The sequence below is a fragment of the Cariama cristata genome, unplaced genomic scaffold, assembly GCF_000690535.1.
Source record: "Cariama cristata isolate BGI_N322 unplaced genomic scaffold, ASM69053v1 scaffold9135, whole genome shotgun sequence".
NCBI lineage: Eukaryota > Metazoa > Chordata > Aves > Cariamiformes > Cariamidae > Cariama > Cariama cristata.
The window spans coordinates 1-22,371 of NW_009615716.1; the positions used below are offsets into that span (position 1 = coordinate 1).

Consider the following 22,371-nt stretch of genomic DNA (forward strand, 5'->3'; position numbering starts at 1 on the left):
AATTTCTTCAGAACACCAGCAAGAAACCCAAAATGGTTATGCTTGAAAGTATATTCAAGAAGATTCAAGTGTCAACACACTTAAGACAGATGTAGCAGAAACAGCCTTTAAGTGTACTGGAAATGCACCGATTTCAAGGTGACTTGCTTTTAAGACAGGTCAGAGATCAATACCCCTAAGCTCCCTCTCTAGTCAGAGAGTTCTGCTTCAAGTTGATCCCTGATGGATTTTAAGCTTGAGTACTCCAAATTAGTATCAGGAAGAAACTCTTCCACAGAACTGACAAGAAAATAAGTGTACAAGGAAAGAAAAGATGCAACGAAGGGAACAGTAACATATTGGAAGAAAAAGAGGCATCCATAGAAATCACATCTCAGTCGAGGTAGCAACATACCATTGTATCACATCATCTTCCTAAAAGGTGGTCATAAAAATGAGATGGAGCAATGGAGAAGCCTAACTTAGCTCATCAGAAAGTGGCTAACTGCATTCAGTGTCTGTTTCTTGGGTGGGAACTCACTTCTTAGCTTTATTTGGCAAAGCCACATCAGCCCTCTCTGCCTTTTCCCCCTTTCCTGTTAATCTGAACAAGCTAGAGACACACCTGCGTAACACTTCTAGGTTTTCACTCCTTTCTGTAGAATGTGACAGACCCATCACCTCTATTCCTCAGAGCTCTGAATAAGGAGGAGTAGTTCTCCTGACATCTCCATATCAAGCTCTTTCCAGGTTTAATTATTAAAACATAGTATTTATTAAAGAAGTTCCTTTTCTCCTTGTCAGGTTTGACTTTAGTGATTGCAAAGAGTAACATTCAGTCTCTAGCTAGAGGTAAGGTTACTGTAAAGGAGGTTACTCTTGAGCTTGTAACTTGGTTGTCTGCAATTATAAATAAGCACTGCATTAGCATGCATCCAAGCCACGCCAGCCACTGCCTGTCCCTCACCCACCATCTCTCTCTGCAGAAGAGAAGATCCATCACCACCCACCAGCTCCACATTAGGCTCCTGCTGGAAAAGCATTTTACTCAAAAAACATTGCTCCCTTGGGCTTCTTCCAGTCCCAAATTGGAAAGCAGTCTTTATATAAGTTGTCCCCACTCTGCTATACAGAACACAAACATCTTGGACTATATTTACCTGAAGTCTTCTGATGAACGTTCCCTTTCCAGCTCAGGAAAGTGACTGAGGGGTAGGAAAAGGAAAAAAAAGACTATTTATTCCACTTTGCAACACAAAAAATAGGTAGAAGGCTAAGATCAATGAGTCATCGCACATACATATGCTAGAACCATGGGTTCAGCTGTTCATGTATTTGAACCAAGTTTTCTGCTTTTTGAGGTATCTAATTTAGCTACCATGAAATTCAAAGGTTAACTTGCACAGAGATCTTAACACTACTCAGCTAAAACCACATAAAGACAAAGATTTAGTATTCAAGACTCAAAAGGCCAAGTGCTATGAAATATTGGCATGACTCAAAGGGATCCTTTTGACAGAATCAGAACAAAACCAGTAAGTGAGTACCTCTCCCATGCAAAGAATATTTAACATTACAACTCCAATTACAGCTACATGGTTGTAATGAAACTCTGGTTCATCTGAACAAGTCAGAGAAACATGACGGACAACTGCTACCCTTCAGCTACATCATCTTCCCTCTGGAAAGGCCAGAGGTTACTTCGCACTTCTGGGTTAGTTTAAATCATGATCAGGTCAGTTAGGACACAAGTTTTCTTTACTTCATATAAAGTACTCCCCAGGTTCGCATTCCGTAATTTGTGTTGCAGAACATGAAAAAGAAAGTTATTAACTGAGAACACAAAATATACTAAAACACAAACTGAAGAACAGAATGTTCTAATCCTGTTCCAATATAAAAGTATGTACCATTAATAAACACATATTAAGCTACAGAGTTTCTAAAAAATAGTCATACCTACCCATATGTCACTCCAGCAATACTGCATTTCTTAAAGTTCATGATATTGCATGTTAGAGTACCTGTTTTATCAGAAAACAGGTATTTTACCTGGAAGAAAAAAAAAGTCTAGTTTTTCACCTGCAAAGTAACAACACTGAAAATGAAGAAAGATTAAGTATCAGGAAAATTCTGGGAGACATATGGCTCGAATGTCATAGTACTGGCCAATGTAGGCTTATTACAGCTTAGTCTTACCAAAGCTACAAGAAATAGTCAGGAAAGTTATTTAATGGCATTAATTCTTCTTTATCTCTAAACGCAGAAAGGCTCAAACAGTAGGTATCAATTGCCAAGGCTCCAGGGTGGTCAGTACAGATGTACTTGCTTGTGCTAGCTGAACATTGACCAAGTCTTTCGACTGTTCTAACGCCAAACAGCAAGACTGGAAATTAAAACAAGGACTCTTAAGACTGTTGAAGAATCATTAGAATGTAACACACTGAAGAAATTCTGTGTTCCAGAGATGACCAGGAATTTGTTAGGTGTTTTTTGTTTCCCCGTAAACAGTACTGTGCAAGGAATAACCTAGAATAAGTCCAAGTGGTATTCTGCAGGTAAACATAAGCCACTTTTTCTGGTATTCAGCCCTGAAGCGCAAGACACACAGCCACAGTCAGCACTGTCCAAACTAATAATCCCTTCATGGAAACCAGTGATATTCAGCCAGGACGTGGAAACGACTCCAACACAGCAACATGACTCCTTGGAGTATCAGCGGACTCAAGATGCCCACCACCTTCAGTAGGTCACAACAGACTAAAATTCATTGCAAGCTACATTCCAGTTTTACCTCTGCACCAGGTAAGACTTTAAACCATCAGCAGGTAGGAAGGGATGGTGCTAACACAGTAGTTAGCCAATTAAAAGACCAGAGTATTTTGCCTAGAGTTGCAAAAAGCTTTTCCTCAATATTTGTGGTTCAGTTCAAGACAGTGCATGACACTACTAGTTTAGTGGTCCTTAGCTGTGCACTGCTCTGCTTCAAATACAGCACTGGAAACCGAGGCTGTGTAAGTTAGAAGTCAAAGGGGATACCCAAACATCCGAGGAACTTCAAGTCATTAATAATTCTAGCATATAGCAAAATTTTAAAATGCACCTGTGAACAAGTAATTCAGTTAATGAATCCAAGAATTCAGTCTAGTTACATGGAATCACTAATAAGCCATTTCTGGAAACAACATATGGGCCAACAATATACATTATACCACATAATACAGTTTACTTCAGACAAAAACACTACTACAAATTTGGAGGTTGGTAACATTACATCAATCTAAATACAAATCAAACTAACAACCCTAAGGAAGAGGTCAATCGGATTAAGTGGGAAGAATATTGCCTACCACCCTGCTGAGCAGCACATAATAATTACGTATTTACATGCATAAACGTTGTTTCCAACACTAAATTCACACAAATGATGAAGTTCATGTGGTTTAGTTACATACCTATGACTTTGCTGGTCAAGGAAAAAACCTAGGATTTCTCAATAGTACTACAAAAAACTCTAATGACAAGCTTGTGTTTTACAGTAACCTTGTCTTGGGAAGCCCTTTCTTTGAAAAATATCTCATTTGCAGAATTTATAACAAATCTCTTACAACAACTACAAGTTAAAATAGTTATCTTTATCTGAAAGGAAAATGGAAATGCTTGCAGAAACACAAACTAAATTCGGAATAGAACTGCATTTTTTTTGACTTGCATTTCCTGTGAGGTGGTCAGAAACATGACAAACTAAGAACACAGGCTGAGGCTGTTGGCCTGCTCTTCACCCAAGCTTAGCCTTCTACATTTTGTTCCAGTACAGACAGTCACAACCACACAGCCTCTCCAACACCCTTGAGGAAAAGAGTCAGTTTAGAGTGAACAGAAAATGACAGACTCAATTCCCAGGCTTAAAACTGCCTACATGACCTCAAATTTAATTCTGTGGTATCTCATTATTTTACTTGTAAGACTTGGACTAACGAAAGTAAAGATGTCCCATGAACCTGAGTCACAGAACAACTGATGAAAGCAGATGTGTACAGCATGCTCTCCTACCTCCTGTCTTCCCAGAAGATACCACAAACATGACACTCAAGAAAACGTTGTCTTACCTGCCCAAGTTCCTCATTAAGGTTTGAGGTTCTGGCCATTGCAGGTGTATCTGTTTCAGGATAATACATATCTATGTCCTGAAACAAGAGCAAAATTAGACTTATGCTATGCAAATTAACCACTGAAGACTCCAGTCTTCCTTTAGTCAGCTCCAACTTGACTTGACTTAATTCCACTGGTGGAGGAACAGGGGTGCCTCCTCTCCAGAGTACACCTCGTTAATATGTGTACATGAGAAGAGAGATTCAATTACAGGTAACTATCATTTTCTTCACTGCATCTCTAGTTTAAGAATTTAGCACAGTAGGAAGCAGTTCTAACAGGCATTAGCCACACTAATCATAGGTCTTCAGTTACAACAATGCAATTTACTCTAGCCACATCCATGACTGAAGAGACAATTTAAGTGACCCTGAAATCAACTCCTATTACTACATTTAATTGGGAGGGTAAACAAAACATCTGCTACATAAACCAAAACAATTTCTCAGATAAGCTAGTTAAGTACCTCCAATACATTAGAAGCAGCTCAAAGAACAGACACATTAGACCTTTTTTTACTTGTATTTTAGAGGAATCACTACAACTTCACTAAAAGTTCAAGGATTAACGTGTACCAAGACAAGGTATTCCTCTTGTTTTTCTTCAGCTTAAGAGAACATCACTACAGTATTTTTGGTCCACAACTGAAGAGAAACACACTTTGAAGTCAAAGCTTGCCTGAACAGAGGGATCACCGTTTTGTTGCACGAGGCACCACCAACTCATCTCCTTACAGAAATACTATGATTCATACCAGAAGTGACCTTAAGGCCAGCCTCAGGAGTTAAAAAAAACACAAAAACAAAACACAAAACCCCACACCCCCAAGCCTAGTCTTTCCCCCTGCTGTAGATGAGAGAAGTTACACAGTACTGAAGAGTTTTCAAAAAGGATTTACTGAACATGAGTCAGCTGAGAGACCTCCTTCAACCAGAAGAACTGAACCTCCCTTCTCATCTTGAGAGTCTAAAACATATGAGATTGATCATTTGCACAGGGAATCTTCCTACAACTAAATCTTTTCATTTCTGGTGGAACACACAACTAGTGCAGAATAAATCATCTGAACTTCTCCCTGCCTTTCCCAGAAGTTACATCAGAAAAGTCTGGTAAAGACTTCAAGGTGGTGTTGGTTTTTTTTAAACGTCACTTTCCAAAACTGCCATTAACACATTTATTCTTGTTACTCACCCAATTTATAAAAAGAGCCTGAGTAAACTTGACAACTTCCAATGTCACCAGAAGACTGATTGGAATAAGGTTGTTGTACAAGATTATAAATGTCAGCAGATTGTATCCAAAGTTGACAGACAGCATTTCTGTGGACCGAAAGACAGAAGACATTAGCAGACAGAAGGCAGAAGTTTGAGTGGTACAGTACTGGGACAGTCATCTTTCTGCAGTTGGCCTAATCAGATTTAGTAGTGCTAACATAATCAGCAAGCATGGTGAGGCCTAATATAAGGGCCTTTTAAATATTGATTTCAATAGTACATATATAAAACACTCACAGAACACATGCCTGAATACACAGCATACTATGCCAGGTGAAGAGCAAGATTGGTGAGGCTATATGTTAGAGAACAGAACACTTTCTGAACAACTTTTGCTAAACAGATGGTGAGAAGTATGATATTCCACATCATAACCTAAACTTAGAGATTATCTGATGTGTCAACTGCCCCAATTAAGAGCCACCAATATCACTAGTAACATAACTTTGCCTTTCAGAAAGTGCCTACTTGTTTCAGTAGAGTCAGAAAAAAAAAAAAGACTACAAGTTGTTCTAAAATCTGCCAGCATTGGCAGAATTGAGAAGTTACACTGAAGAAATCTAAGAGAACAAGTGGACTGGTAAACAGACACCTAGTAAATGAGCTAAGGCTTCCGGCTTAAGCAGAAGAGCTGTTATTAGTGGTGACAACATTGGGCAAGTTACCCAAATAAATCTGTCAGCACAACTAGTCCTAAAGGGAAGGGGCACCGTTTATGGACACTAGGCAGGAATGGACATGGCTCAGTAGAGACAGGATGAAGGCTCCTGTCCTGTTCCTGGTGCTGCCCACAGCAGTTCTTTACATCCAAAGTCTCCACATTTGTCTATTCCTCACTTTCCTTGAAGCTTAGGGATGCACTTCAGTCAGCACACAGAGCACCCAGCACAATGGGGTTTTCAGCATTACAGATAAGTCAGTAAGAAGGCAGGGGAGCACACTTAGGGGGAGATGGAAGTCAGAAAGTTGGCTGAAGTCTGATAAAGGCCAGAGCAAGACTTGAGGTTTGGACCCAGGCACCTCCGAATTCATGACACATGAATTCCATCTCTCTGATCAGTTTACAGAAAGAGTAGAACCACGCCTGATATTGGAAAAGGTTTTTCCAATGCAATCTTTATAGAAATTAGACATTTAACATAAATCTAACATCTACTTGCCCAGTCTGAAAAAAGCATCCTTCCCACATGTGAGTTACAGGTGATAGAACTTGTGTTCAGTTTACAAAAAAGCATCTATACAGACTATATCATCCTAGTTTACCACAGTTGCACCTGTTCTACATTAGCACAAGTTCAAGAGTTCGTTCCATTTATCATTTCCAATATTACTTCCATTATTGGAAGATACAAATTTCAACTTCCTCATTAAAATACAAGGGGGAAGACAGGGAAGAAACTCTGAAAGTTGCTGATACTGCAACCAGAAGACATTACAACTACCAAAAATGACAGTCAAATACGAGGCACTTTCATGCTCTTCCTACATGCTTTTTCATTAGTGTCACAATTGCAATTCTTAAACTGCAGAAGACAGCCTTTGCCATCTGTTTTGCAAGCACTAGCAGGAAGAACATTTGCAGTTTTGTGAGAATTGTTTTCAGATCTGCATCTCAAGATGTTTGTAACAACACATTTTATAGCTAGTTAATGTAACCCGCTCAAGTCAGAAGTCTACTGGAGGGCAATTTATTTCATCCTTAAGTATTTGCATAAGGCCCATCTTTGATATCTGAACTAACAAATTCAATGAGTATGAATGAAATCAAATAAAACCCTTTGAGCACACTAAGAGATCCATTTTCTCATTACAAAATAAGAGAAGTTGGAAGCCAAAACAACTGAAACATTATCCAATAAATACAAAGTCATAACATTCAGCATTTAACAGTTTTCTCTACAACAAGAGCAGATCAGCACTTCTGACTCAAGAAAACAGCTAGAGAAATCCTTTGCTCCTGCACCCAAGGATAGAGTTGAGGTCAGTATCAGACTGATACCTGCGATCCTGCGGGCAGGTACCGTCAGACAGGATACACAAAGCAGCAGTAGGTGACCTGCTCTGAGGACAAAGCTGTGCTAGGCATCTCCAGAGCTGAAAGAATTTGAACACCAAACATCCAAGAGTAACTCTTGTCCCTCTTCTGTCTCTGCCCTGCTCCCTGGGTGGTAGCCCAATGACATTTATTAAAACCTTTTGAAGATTTTACTAACAGAAGCCTTACTGGCAAGTTTACTTATGCCAGCCCATTCTCAAAAAAATACTGGGCCATCAAAAATTTAGCAACAGGTTTTGTTTCTTCTGTTTCTTATTTTATGCCTTCATTTAGCAAAGCTAACAGCCGGGCCAGCCCTACAGTCCGACACACCCTTAGCACACTGTCTGTATACTCACTGTTGGAGCCAAGGTACCAGACGACTTCGCCGTGTGTTCTGTTCCACAATAAGGCACCTACAGAACTCACAAGGGCCATTACCAGGAGAATACAGAACAAAACCAGGATCTGCATGTTCGTCACTTTCTCCACATTTGATCTCTTCAGAGGTGCTTTGGTCGAATTCTGAACAGCAGCAGGAAGAAAAAAAAAGTCTAGCAATGGCTTATACAAGAAGAAACTGCAGAGGCAAACTCAGTCTTTATTTTGGAGTCCATTATAGAACTTGCTACTTCAACTCTATTTAGCTCAATATAGTACGCAAAACTCAACAAGGTAGTAATAGGAGCCAGTACTCCTAATGACTCCAAAACCGACAGGAGATCAGGGGAACAGAACCATTCGGTTCTAAAGTCCTAGCATGCTCATCTTCTGGCTGTCCATCCCACTGACAGTCTACAGGTCTCTCTGGGCACTCCCTGCCATTAAGGCAATACAGAGACTGTAGTCTTAATCTAATTATCTCCAAGTGCTGAAGTTACAGGTGGTCATTACATCTCCTCAGCTGTTAAACCTCAGTTTTAAATGTTCTCCTGCTACCAGATAAATTAAGTTAAAAATATAGTTGGTTTTACTTACATATTGAAGTGTTTTGAGACAAATACCTCAATAAGTATTTACACATGTGCACATGTAACCTCAAGTACAACAGTACCCTTGCATTCCTCAAGGCCTCCAGGTCTTAAACAGCTATGATGAGTCAAACCATTTCATAAAATCAAGTCCAAAAGACAAGTAGAATTCTGGAAAGATGACCAACTTCTATCAGAACATGCTCTACATCTCCTTAAAAACTTTACCTGCATGAGTTTTGTATCATGTCCTGTATACACAACAATACCCAAGACCCATTGAGTGTTTCTCAGCTGTGCACCTCTTAGCAAGATCTGGTCTGGACCAACAGGAACTGGGCTGCAAAGCAAGAAGTATGTATATCTCTCAATTCTTGATAACACTTCAGGAAAGCAATTCTCCTTTCAGCCTTAATCCTCCCCTCAAAAAACCCCAAACAAACCACAAAAAGAGGAAAGTAATATAATGAACTTACATTGTCCGCACAACTCAAACACTGAAACTTGTGTAAGTCCAATCCCTGCTAAAGCACAGTAGGGCAAAGCTCATACCAGGGAGCTGTTCTAGTTACCCAAAACTTGACAATTTATGGCAGCCATAAGCCTACCCTGCACTTTACCTTGGCCAGTGTCTTCTCTCTCACATCAAGGAGAGGGAAGCATCACAATTGCAAAGAGACCATCCATTCCAAGCACACTATAACCTCACATGTTCCATTGAACAAGCATTTTGGGAGAATTGTATTACCCATGTAATTTTAAGTGGGATGCAAGTGGTCAACTACTATTCTTGCATCTGTCACTGTTCAGCTGAGTTGCCTAAGGGATACAGTTTTTGTGTAGGATAACAGGTACAGCCAAATGAAGCCTTTATGTTTCTATTGTTCTTTCAGGTTCTATGAATTCAAGTACTAAAACCAAGTTCTTTTCTTCCAAGATCTGCAGCAGATCAAAGTCACATTGAAAGATGTCAAATTCTAGGATCATTTTTCTCTATAAATCTGAACTTGGTGCAGCCTTTGGATCTAGTTGGAAGGGAAAGGTTTTCTATTTCCTCTGTGTATCTCCTGTAACAAGACAGCCCTAAAAACCCCAACCATTCCACCCCCTCTTCTTTCTCTTCAGATGTTACTTTTGATAAAAAACACACACTACAATTCAAAAGAAACCAACTCTCCCATAACAAGCAGAAGACTCCATAAGAAGACAGAATTATTTTATCTTATACCAGCAAATACTCTGATGAACAATTGTTAATTATTACGCTCCTCTTCCCCAGGAAAAACATGCATGTGCTCAGGGTTGCAGACCAAAAACACACAGGAAGCATTTTTCCTAACCCAATGAATTTATGGCTTTGTTGTCAAGTCAATACCTTTGACCATCTAAGCGCAAGTTCCCAGTGAAGTCGTAAAGATGACGGTTGGGTCCTTCACACTCTATCCTTCCAGATGCTTTCATCAATTCTTCTCTTGACTGGAGACTAGCAGTTTGAGACAATCCCTGCAGAGACCAAACCAAAGAAGACCCTTGTCAAAAACTGTTATTAGAAGGCAACTTAGCAAAACAGTGTTTTCTTCCAATATCTAAGATACCAAATGTAATTAAATGTGTGGAGGTTTTCTGTCAGGTTTGTTGGTGGGTGGTTTTGTTTTGGTTTGTTTGTTTTAAATGGGTACGCAATAACTCTTTCCTTCAAGACTCATTATGGACACATATGATCCTGCTTATAGAGATTTGGTTTAAATCCCTCTAACACAAGAGAGTTATATTACCTACATGATCTCTCTGTAACCAAGGGGAAAATCCCATCCACAAAGCATGAAGTTGCACACGTGCAGGAGGAAGCAGGAGACAAGCAGTATAAACAACTGCGGCTTTTCTCTCAATGTACAGCTCCACTGATCCATCACTGCTGCTAAATATAGCTGCTCCTAAGCGTGGTCTCTCTTGGGTCACTGCAGCCATTACGCTGGGATCCTACTCAAGGTTAATTATCAACCCACCGTACAACTGTAGCCTAACACGTTGCTACTCCAGAGTGCACGTAAAACACTCCATTGCTTTTCATCTCTGAACACCTCCACTTGGTCGAGTGATCCATTTCATGTTTCTTTTGCCAGATTTTGACTGCAGCACTGAAAGCCAGAACAAGGCCTTAAAAGGTCCCTCAACCTTTTTTTGTATTTTCAGCATGCACCCTGAAGGAAATAAAATCTGACAGGAAGTCAAGATCTGATTTACAGGGCTGATCCAGAACAGCAAATCACATTTTTACAAAGGTAACAAGCAGCAAATGTACAGCTTTTTCAAAAACACACAATCTGTGTTTCAAAATCCTAATCCAAATTCATTTTTTGTAATGAAAGGCAGCAAAGATTCTGGACTATTTCTAAACACCACTAATCAGTGTTTCTTCAACAAAATCAGAAAGATCCAATTAAATTCCAATACTTGCCACAGAGACAGAATAAACTGACTTCAACATATAAAAGGTCCTTTTGAGCACTGCGTAGAGGCAGCAGCGGGCAGGCTGGCACTTGCGACAGCAGAAACCACAGCTCTCATCACAAGCACAGCTGACTTGTGGTTTGGGGGATTTTTTTTTTTAGTTTGGTGGGTTTTTCAGGTTTTTTGGTTTTGTTTGTTTGCCATTACAGCACTTCAATTCCACTTACTGGATCTTCAGCAAAACACAGCCAAAATCTGCTTGTTTTGCCTTTGTGGATTTACAATACTTCAGATTAGTTCCTTGCACTTGCATGTGAAGCATTATTGCTTCGGTTTGTATCTGCTGAAAAGGCAGCTTACAGCCATCTGGAAAGAGATACACTTTTGTTTTTAAAAAAGAGCACTTGTATTGTTGTCATGCAAGCTAGACTCTTGCTTTGTAGCTAATCTTAGATACCTAAATGGGAAAAAAATGAAATTCAGTTTTGATTACCTGTCGTATTTTAAGATTCGTCTCCCCATCAAGATTAGCTGTTTCAATATAGCACATGGCTTGTGGTTCACTGTAAGGAGCATAAGATTCAACATTAAAACTCAGTACTTTTTGTATACTACTTCTGCACTAAAAGTGGTTCACAAAACACTGCAGAAGACAAAAATCCATATTGGTGGTATATGACCATGAAAGAGCCAGCTGAAAATACAGAGACATCTTTGGATATGAATACTCTCATATGACAAACTACAGAGAAAGACAAGTCTAAATTAGAAGGTTAGTAAGAATTTAACAAGCCATGATAAACGTAGATGCCTGGACTATTTTACACTGCAATCCATAAAATTGCTCCAGATTAAGAGCTACAGAAAAAAATACTAAGTATTGAATGGTGTAACAAGGGGCTGTGCTTGGAGTAAGAGGGTCGTGTGCTCTGCTATTGACTTCCGTCTGAACTGCTGTCCTGGTTCTGGCTGGGACAGAATTACATTTTCTTTGCAGTAGCTGGCACAGTGCTTTGTTTTGGATTTAGTGTGAGAATAACATTGATACCGCACTGACGGTTCAGTTGTTGCTGAGCAGGGCTTGCCCAAGTCAAGGACTTTGGGGTTTCCCACGCTCCGCCAGCGAGGAGGGGCACAAGGAGCTGGGAGGGGGCACGGCCAGGACAGCCGACCCCAACTGCCCAAAGGGAGATTCCATACCATAGAGCGGCACAGGCAGTATAGAAACTGGGGGGAGATGGCTGGGAGGGTCGATCGCTGCTGGGGGACGGGCTGAGCATTGGTCCGTGGGTGGTGAGCAATTGTGCTGTGCATCACTTGGGTTTTATTCTTCTCTCTTCCTTTTCATTACTATTCTAATTATATTTTGTTTCAATTAAACTGTTCTTATCTCAACCCATGGGTCTTACCTTTTTCGGTTTCTCCTGCTCATCCCACAGAGGGGCGAGGGAGGGAGTGGGCAGCAGCATGGTACTTAGTTGCTGGCTGGGGTTAAACCACAACTGCACACAAAAAAAGTCATGGCCACAGGATCACCTTAAAAGTTGAGGGCCTTGTGGAGGTACATCCCAAGTCACTGCTAACCAGCTTTTTTGTTTTGAGAATCAGAAGAAGGTACATTAAGATTGAAACTGAGGGCTGTGATCTGTATCTTCCAGAGATGCTTCTGCCCCTATCAATGTGGGGCAGGGAATGGGATCTCCCTCACAGAACTGACTTATCTATTAGTCAAGCTCTTACCTACACCTAACATGGAAGAGCTCTGCATAGGTACCACCTGCCATACAGAAGGGTACTTCAATCATGGGTCTTGTCCTGACATGCCCCTTTAGAGTTAAACTGCTGTATGGCACCACCAAAACTATTTTTCTGTGGCTGTCTTCTCAGGCTGCTAAGGAATATCACTTTCCCCTCTGGATTCAAACAAGTGCTTCTTCAGTGTACCACTTTTCATATTCTTGAGATGTTGCTATTTCTCTTCCAAAGTAACCAGCTGCTTTAACAGTGAGTGTACTTAATCAGCAGCAGAGACAGTAATAAAGGCTCCTTTGGACAAATATGATTAAGAAACAGACAGGTTCATTTATAACACTAAGAAGTTATATTTTTCTCTCCAGAGACTCTGTCTTCAAATAAAGGTTCAGAGACTGTCCTTTGTTTCCTCCTATACAGGCAACCTGAACCAAAGAAAGACACGGATTAAGCCCAGCTTGATTCCGTTTTTACTTCTGTCACCAACAACTTAACTATTATATCTTCAGTGGTTAACTCAGGAGGAAGACCTCTTGCAATACAATTGCTCTCATTTCCACAGAAACGTGGAAGTGTTTCCATACAAAGTTGTGCTTGTATTAAAATACTTTTTCCTTCATGTAAATTTATGCTATGTAAAATTCATCTGATCTCACCTTTCCTCTATGAGGAGAGGAAAAAAAAAAGAGTCAAGAGAAAACCAACTGTTTATCACACCTCTGACACTCAGCTCAGACACAGAAAGTGAACACAGGTAAAACACCCCACACCTTTAGAGCATGCAAAGCCTTCTGGTGAACTGAGGACACTTAGTATTGTCACTTAAAAGAATCATGGGAACAATACCAATTGTAAAGCAGAACTGCCATAGAAATTGCTATTTACTTCAAGCAAAGCTTCTCCCAAATCAACATACTTCAGGTTAAATTCTCCAGCTACGTGATTATCAATGACAGCAGGTTAGTAGAATATTGTACAACAAGGTTGACCCGTGCAAGTTAAGAAAAAAAAAAACAGAAGGTTTTTAGTATAATACATTAGAGGAGAAGATCTCAAATAGAACAAGTACTCCTCAATGCTGAAACAGCAAGCTATTGATGTCAAAGTGCAGCCTAACTGGATATTAAGGTTGACAACTGCTTATTTAAAATTTGGGGTTTGTTTTAAAAAAATACAGTATCGTATACCATGGAATGAAGATCTCTATTCTTGATCATTTGACAGTTCAAAAAGACTGAGCTTCCCCATACAGCTTTCAAAAAAAACCAAAAGCTCCCAGGAATGGCACAGACCAGAAGGATGGAACAGAAAATGCAGTAGCTTAGAGAACAAGTTCCCATGGAAGTTGGATCATTCAAGAGAACCATAACCTGCAGACCAGAGCAACCTGCAGCCACCGTTGAAAAGCATGCGGACAGAAGGAAATGGAGAACAGCAAGGTGTCGTAAGGTTTGGCTATTAGAAAAAGCACGTTCAAGTAGAGGAACTGTGCTATTGTCTCTTGCTTAACACCTCATTTAAGTGGACAGTGGTCTTGATTTGGCCTCAAGTTGTTCAACACAATATAGAACCTAGATTAACAAAGCTTTTAGGAACTAATGACCAAGCTTTGTTTGCCGGTATAAGGAAGTTGTCCCATATTTCACAAACTAAAAAGATCAGGCCTCAACAGTTTACTGTTGCTATCGTGGCTAGGGATGGGCCATACATGTGCTCTATCAAAGACAAGGAGTAAATAAATGAAGTCCAAAAACTATTTTCCAGGCTAGCTATGAGATGCCAGCTGGGCTAGCTTCTTCAAATCACTGTTTGAAAGAAGTCTTTCCTGAGGGACACAGAAATGTGTTGGAAACTCAGTGGCATTAATTGGAAGAAAACTTAAGCTTCCTTAATTAAACGGAGGGATCCTCAGAAGGCCAAAGTGTAACGGACTGCCTGAACCTTGTGCTACAGACCTTCAGTCTTCCCAACTCAGTGACACACTTTGTGAGTTACAGGTACATAATACCATAAGGGTTCTTGAAGAAGGCTTCTTTCTTAAGAACCAATCTACGATGATATATCAATCATTGCCTAGTAAAGCACTGTTTTGACATTGTTGAAATTTGATTTCAGATGTGGAGAAGAATTAGTGCCATCTGATGTCTGTTTTTATTAACAGCAAATACAGAGTTTGGAGTCCTCTGCACCTCAGTTCATCAGACACATCATTTCCACACCCATTCAGGATACCTGGAAGATATAATGATCATGTCTGCTGGAAGATGTTGCCCATTGGTGACCTTCACAATATCGCCTACTGCTACCTGTGGAGTCAGGGGCAGGAGTACAGTAGCATGGAAAAGAAAAACAAACAGTTCGCTTGTCTGGAATGTTAGTTGGTTATTTTCTTCCACCCAGTCAAAAGAACAGCATCATGCACAGAACAGTTAGAGACAGTGCTTCTGAAAGTCAGAGTAGTTTTCACTGCAAGTTGGGAAGTGCCGAAGCCTTCCATTTTCTGAATGCAAATTAAACAATTCTGTATAGAAAAAAATATATATATACTCAACCGGAAAGTGTGAGCTTCTGGGACTTATATTAAGTAAAAATTACTTTTTTCTATAATCCTGCCATTATCCAAATTTGAGGGTTTTCTTTCTTCAGTCTTATTTAAACTATAGAAAGATTTTTTCCTAGTAAAAAAGTTATCATTAAACTTTACTTTCCTCAAGAGTTTCTCCTACTCCTTCTCTGTATTACTTACCTACCCAGCCATCACCATCATTTTCCCTTAGCGCTCTTTAGCTGCACTGCTTGTACGAGTCACTAGCAAGGACTATCATGTCTACAGCTAGATACTACCAGTCAGTTCTTCCCCAACCTATAGTCACCTGGGATGAGCAAAGGCCTGACTTGTGGAATACTGACAACCTAAGAGTTCCCCGCACCTTTAATGGGACCAAGCAGCATGCTCAAAACAGTAAGCCAGGCTTGCCTGATGAGTATCAGGCTGCTTAGTACCAATGCATTGCTCAAACAGGCTTAAAATATTTTGAACACATTAATTTATAAAAATTGAAACAGATGGCATGTTTGACCAGGTAGATTCCTTAGTCTTACTCTGACCCCACTGAAAACAAATTCCCTACCAATTTCAGCACAAAAAAGATCAGAAGTCTGTCTTAAAGTAAACAAGGTGGCTAGTACAGAACTGTTAGTCCCTAACAACAAATGTAAGCCTGGAGAATATGCAGATGCAGACACAGGCCAATTCAAGAAGTGCTTAAGGGTGTCAGAAAACCAGATTCCAAGCTCAGCTTTAAGTATCTTTTAATTCAGTGTCCTCACTACAAATAGGACACGGAACAGCATAAACAGGCACCAGCATTAGCCCCCAGAATCCCTGGCAATCCTTAGTTTCTACCATAGCCTAACACTTCCCCAGGACTGCTTTTAGGTCTCTTGAGGCAGGTCTCACTTCCCAGAGTTTTTAAAAGGGTGTACTTTTTCCTTATTTATTAGTTAACACGGCTAATTTTGCCCTTAAAAAACAGCATTAAAAGCCATGATTAGATCAATGCATCGTGAGGGATTTCAGCAAGTTCTAGAAATAAAGCTCACCAGGTCCTGGCACAGAGCTTCAAAACATGGGTCCTGAGTGCCTGAGGTAGCAGCAGGGCTTATGTTCCTTACCTGAGCAAACAGCTTACTAATTAGCCTCAAAACCCAAGAACTTTTTAGCACAGGCAGCAAAAGAAGTCTCTGTTAGACTTTCAGGGGAGGTACAGCATTGCAGTGAAAGTTACTCTTCTAGAGGTGGAATAAAAACAAAACACTGTTTACACCCTGGAGCATATTAACTGTCCAAGCAAAAACACAACAGTTCATTAGCATTTGACTGAAACATAGGATTTCAAGATGGGTACTCAGGTGCCTTGCTCAGGGCAATTTTCACTAATGCAACAGAAAGGATCCCTCCCACCCCAAGTCACAGGGAATTCTAACAGAGCCTGCGGAAATTCTAGGTCTCCTAATTTATTTTGACAAGAGTAATTCTTGAACACCTTCTTCCGCTCCCTCCCATCCCCAGTTTTATTTACCTCTTTCCACATAATGTTCTGCCACATCCCATTTCTAAGAACTGGAAAGAAAGTTTAAAGTTAGATTGGAATAAATAGCCAGCATTCAGACAAATTTCAGAACAACGGTTATCAGCAGCAGGGAACATTGACCAGAACGGGAACTAACAGACAGATTAAAGTAGTACTTTTCAGAAGCTGGGACCACACTTTTGTCCACAGTTGTAGGCATGTGCATGCAAGAAAGAGGAAGAATCTGCCCTCGATATTTACATCATTTTTATCCCCTGCTAAAGAACAGTTGGTGGCCTGATTTCTTCTTGGCATCATTTCATACTAACCCACAGACAGGCAGTGCTGTTACTTGCTCAGGAAGTGACCTTCCTTAAAACAAAGGGCATTACTGCCCACTGCTAATTAATATGAGGAAGCATCTTTACTCTATGTATGATTTAACCCCAGAATTTTCACTTCTCACCTTTTTCCTTGCATTTCATTCAGTATGTTTTGACTCTGAACATCCAACTTCACTACTGTATCAATTGCCCTCATAAGGCTGAGGCTCACTTGTCAAACAGGCTCAAACCTTGACTGAAAAGTAAACCACAGCTTTGGCAGAAGGAGAATCCTAAATGCTGAAGTTCATTGAAACAAACAAGAAAATGACGTACTGAAACAGGTCTTGGCTTCTGTAGTGCCCCAGTCCTACACTGCTGTCTTAACACGCTCATTGGTCATCCACTCTGGAACATGCTTTTCCACTCAAGTAGTTCCACTAGATGCTTCTAGGCATACTTAATACTACCCTAGCCTAAACAGAAAGGTCAAAAAATCCATGCCCAATCATTGCAGAGTAACCAAACCCAGTGCAGGCCTGAGCACATCAAGTACCCCTAAACAAACTCAAAGCCTTCACTGAAAACTGGACGCAGCTGCTTTCAAAGACATTCAAGAAGCATAGCCTGCAGGAGATTAAAGTTGAAGAGGCCAGACCCCTGCCTGGAACACAGTACAGCCTCAGCCATCCTACCCAGGTTAGGCCACTCCAAAGAGGAACTCAAGTTTTGTTAGACCAAATCAAGCACAAGACACCCACCTCTTGATTTCTGTCCTCAGGCTACATGCTTTGGAGCACTGAATGCTGAGATTTAATATTACAGTGGATGGATCACAGTGAAGTAAACTATTTAACAAAAAACAGGTGAGCAGCAGCCGAAGCACTGCTAGTGATGCATCTAAACTGCTGAACTTGCACCCAAATAAGTATATGAAGTTTAGGGGAAGAACAGTTTTGTTATTTCCCTTTGTTCCCTCTTCTAAGCTACGCTTGAATTGAGTTCTGCTTAGTTCAGAACTCAGGAGAAGGCCTAAGCCCAGCATCTCAGGTGAAAAAGCCACATACCTACAGCCTCAACTCAAAACCCAAACTCTCAGAGGGGAATTGCAACACTTGGCATCTCCTGTGCCTTGCTTTAAACAGCTCCCTTTTCCACCAGAAAATTTTGGAGACATGTCAAACAGTTCGCATTGCTGTATGTCCATATGCAATAAAGATACTTTGGAGCTTGGTCTTGTAGACAATTTACTGAAGAAAACAATTTAGCTTTCATGCTTACTGAAATCAATTTAAGTATTAAAATTTAGTCAAGTAAATTACTGAAGCAACTTTTTTTTAAACTCATAGCCTCACAATCTAAAGAGAAAGCTTCCATTAGGCATACAACAGCTCAGAAATTTAGGGGTTGCAATTCTGCACCCTCTACTCTGCTTAACCCAGTTTTATAGGAGTACTCCAAAGGACAGAAAAGACTGTCTTCTCTACAGAAAACACTGTACTGACGCTCTAGATGTAGGACTTAATGCTGTCCCTCACACCTAGGTGTGCAGGGCCATTTGAAGTGCTGTTGTGGAAGGGCAAGCATTTCCCATCAGTCTTGTACAATAGTTTGCTAGCCCTGTGCTTGTCTACTATTTGAGGGCATCCCGTACACTATTACATGCTCATGGCTTATTCTATAATTTGACAACGAAAAGATCAAAACATCAGAACAGTCATTACTGAGCACTCTACATCCATGCAATACGCTGTTCAGGGGCTTCAGCCTGGGATTATATTTAGCCTGGTCCCTAGATTCAATGCCATCTCCATATACGCCCCATGAAGCTGTCCAAGACATGAAACACTGGCTCAGAGCCTAACACGCTCCAGCTCCTACTGAAGATGGACAGTGCTGACCTGGAGCAGAACTTTCATTTTGGTTTCCTCCAAAGGGAATTTAATTTCTACATACCAGACCCACTCTGCAAAGCAAACCAATGTTTTCAATGGTAAATCTAACATAGGAAATGTGCTCTGACAATACACTACTGCTCAAAAACCCACCTAAACATGAAGACAAATGCCAAGCCTACACACATGCTACTGAAGGAAGCGCCTGGTCACCGCAGGCAGGGGAGCGCAGAACGCAGCCAAGCAGCCCGTACACGTCCAGTTCCGAGGGAGCCAAACTGCTTGCTACGCTGATTGCATTGACTAGACCTCCCTCGGCTACAAGCGGAGTCTCAAGGCACATACAGAACCTAAACTGAATTCATCTTAATCCCACCCTGAACATGAATTAGCTTTTCATTTTCGTAATACAAGTCTCAAGAATGAGCCTCTTTAGCCTTCCACTTAAGAAATATGAGGATACAGTCTAAGTATCATTTTGAAATTGATAGAGAGTGTTCAAAGGTAAAAAATAAAACCTGAATCAAAATAATTTTTCAAGTGCTAAGTTCCACTTAGCTCCTTAAGAATACTTTGTGTTTAAGGCTGTCCCCACAATTACTATGATGAACTTCCCTTGAAGTGTTTGTTGGCACATGTTCTCCAACTATAAATGAACTAGAACTGCCTACGTGACCTCTGACAGTTTTTGCTATTGCCTATAACAAGGTCTCTTGTGCTACAGCCAGTTAATTGCTGATTTCTCATGACTAATACATACAGTGTTCCTGCACTTGAAACATCTGCCCAGACTCTTATAGAGAAATTACCGTGAAGAACTGGTAAAGCAATGCTTTTTGATGTTCATTAATATACAGTCTCAAGTGATCTCAAGCACAAAGGAAGAAACTCGCAAGAATAGTCCCGCAAACATTATGCCTGTTAACTGAAGCATGGAGTGAGCAGGTTGTTCAGTTCAGTTCCCCATGTTCCTCTAAGTGCTCCTCTAGCTTCTGGACACTTAAGCTACATGTGTTTAGGAGGAAGGGGCTCTACTCCGAGGTCACATCCCTGCATTCTCCCTTCCAGCTGCCAATCTCCCCAGAGGAGCTGCAGAGCAGCTGGTCAGCACAGGGACACGCAGTTGCCATCCCTGGCTACCCTAGGGTCAGCCTATGCTGCTTCAATAAACTCTTCATGTTTTCTGCACAGGGTTTCTGTTAAGGGAGATGAAGAAAACAAAAACAGTGTCTGCAGGTTTTCAGTGCCAAGTAGTGCCAATACATTCGGGACACACGTAGGCAACTTAGAGGATATCAGTGTTAAATTCTTTCAGTGATACTTCAGGAAAGCAAATCCACAAAATCCCCTGAGTTCTTCCTATATTCTAAGGGAGCAGCATTTACAACAATGACTTCAAAATTTCTTTGCTTGGTTTTCTTGGAGGAGCTGAGAACTGTATAACTTTGGACAACCTTGAAATTACATGAACTTAAAAATTCTAATAATCCTTCCCATGCCTTGCCCTCAAAGGTCACACTATCAGCACCAGTCTGAGACACTTGATGAAGTACAATTCTAGCATACCAGTAACTACCTAGTCCAACAAGACATGCATTCCCCACCATCATGACTGTTGAAGCAATAGAATTTTTCAAAAGTAAGCGTTCTGGTATTCATTATTTGCACTTTAAATACTTAACATAAAGACTGCTCAGTCTTACCTATTGTTTTCTTTTTATTCACTGCACTGTCTGCCTTATGCCTTTTCTGCAAAGAAACAAAACATTTCGTTACACCTCATTACAGATTCCAAAACCATCAGAGCTAGAAACATGACAAACTACAAGATGATACATTGGGTCATTTTTGCCCCCTTTTTTTTTTTTAAAAAGCAACATATATCATCTACATCCCAACGGTTTGTAAAAGAATATAATTTAACTCTAAAGTGACAGTCCTCATGTTGGAAGTCAGGCTCAAACCTGGATCAACAGCAAAAAAACTAAGTCTCCAAAACTGGTTTTCAGAAGAAAAACAAAACAAACAGTGAGGAACAATATATTTAGATGACAGCTCCACTATACATTCTACGTGCTGTTTGTGTAGACTGACTTCTAGTTTATTTTATTCATTAGAACTTTGCAAAGCAGAAAGACCTCTTTATAATAAATAGCATCCAAGCAAGTTAGCACAGACTTTCCCTAGAACAGTTTGCTCTATGCTAAAGTTGCTTCCCCCCTGCCCCATTTTCAAGGCAAACTAGAAAGGCCACAAATCTGTCAGGACTCTACAGCGTCTTTCTAGCCAGGCTGTTCTAATAAAATCATGAACAAACAAGTTCAAAGATGTAGAAACAAGTGTCCTGACTTCTACTGTTTCCTTGTTCACCATCTATAATGAAAATGCTTCGTCTCAGTGTGCTACAGAAATTCTAGTTGAGTTCAGAGCTCTGAAAGACAAAAGGGTATTTTGGTGCTGCTCAGCAATGACTCAATAGACTTCACAGATGCGTCGCTTTGGGGCTCTTTAGAAAGACTTTGTCTTTAGCACATCCTTCCCCTTAATGATACTTACATAGTCTTCTATGATTTCTTTGATGCCAGCAACTGTTAGAATAAATAGCAATGGCACCAAGGTGGTATATCTTCCTGTTGGAGAGACATCTGGAATTTGCTGTGAACAGAGGGAGAAGAGATACCCGTTTCATATTCATATTTAAAATTATTTTCTAGCAAGTTTAGAGCTTCATGCAGAGCTCTCAGAACACGAGAACGCAGAGCTTTCCGATTTCTGCCTGACTGACATCCAATTTCAGTGGCTAAACTAGCCTAAACCCTCAGTATGTTTGAAGAAACTGCTCTCAAAGTTAGAAAATAGAGTTGTTGCACATGCCTTTTATTCTATTTCTCCTCTCTTCACAAGAAAAGCATTCAAATGACGTAACTCTCCTGGAAGCAGGGATAGCCTGCACTACCTACAGCCAGCAGCTTCACAGGGATCCACACATGCTTCTCAGCACTGTCAGCAGCACCACATTTTATGATACTACTTCTTGGTTTAACTGATCAAGAACAGAAGTAGCTTGATGTTACAAACTACATTGAAAACAGTCTCCAAGTTGCCTTCTAATTATAAAGCGCACACCTCATGAATATTACTATTAATATCTGTCTCAATTTCTTCGCAGTTATGATTAACTGAAACAACTTTTCCTGCATTACAGTTTCATTTCATAATCGAGGCAAACCAATAAAACAATACCTGCAGTAAGGCAATGAAGAGGAAGAATGCATTTGCAGCTTTTCTGATCTGCTCATACAGGAATCGAGGTAGAAATGTCACCACGCTGTACTTGGCTGTGCTGTAAGTTAGAAGATTTTTATTTTAGTACTTCATCAGAATGTCATACAGGGATGATGATGAAAAAGTTTCAAGTAGGCTTCTAAAAGGCAGTGTTAGAAGTGGTTCAAAGATCACACAGTAA

At 40.4% G+C, this 22,371-nt stretch overlaps 1 protein-coding gene across 1 annotated transcript; it reads right to left on the reverse strand.

The window, feature by feature from the left end:
- Positions 1–1,139: 1,139 nt before the first annotated feature.
- LOC104161461 (phospholipid-transporting ATPase IB-like) lies at positions 1,140–22,248 on the reverse strand (the record flags this gene model as incomplete). The annotated part of the gene is made up of 13 exons (XM_009699914.1): positions 1,140–1,184; positions 1,943–2,031; positions 4,089–4,166; positions 5,323–5,450; positions 7,800–7,965; positions 8,640–8,751; positions 9,787–9,914; positions 11,356–11,425; positions 14,847–14,920; positions 16,697–16,737; positions 20,609–20,654; positions 21,462–21,560; positions 22,149–22,248. Coding segments are annotated over 13 exons (1,176 nt in total), but the record flags the coding sequence as incomplete, so codon positions are not given.
- Between the last annotated feature and the right edge of the window lie 123 nt (positions 22,249–22,371).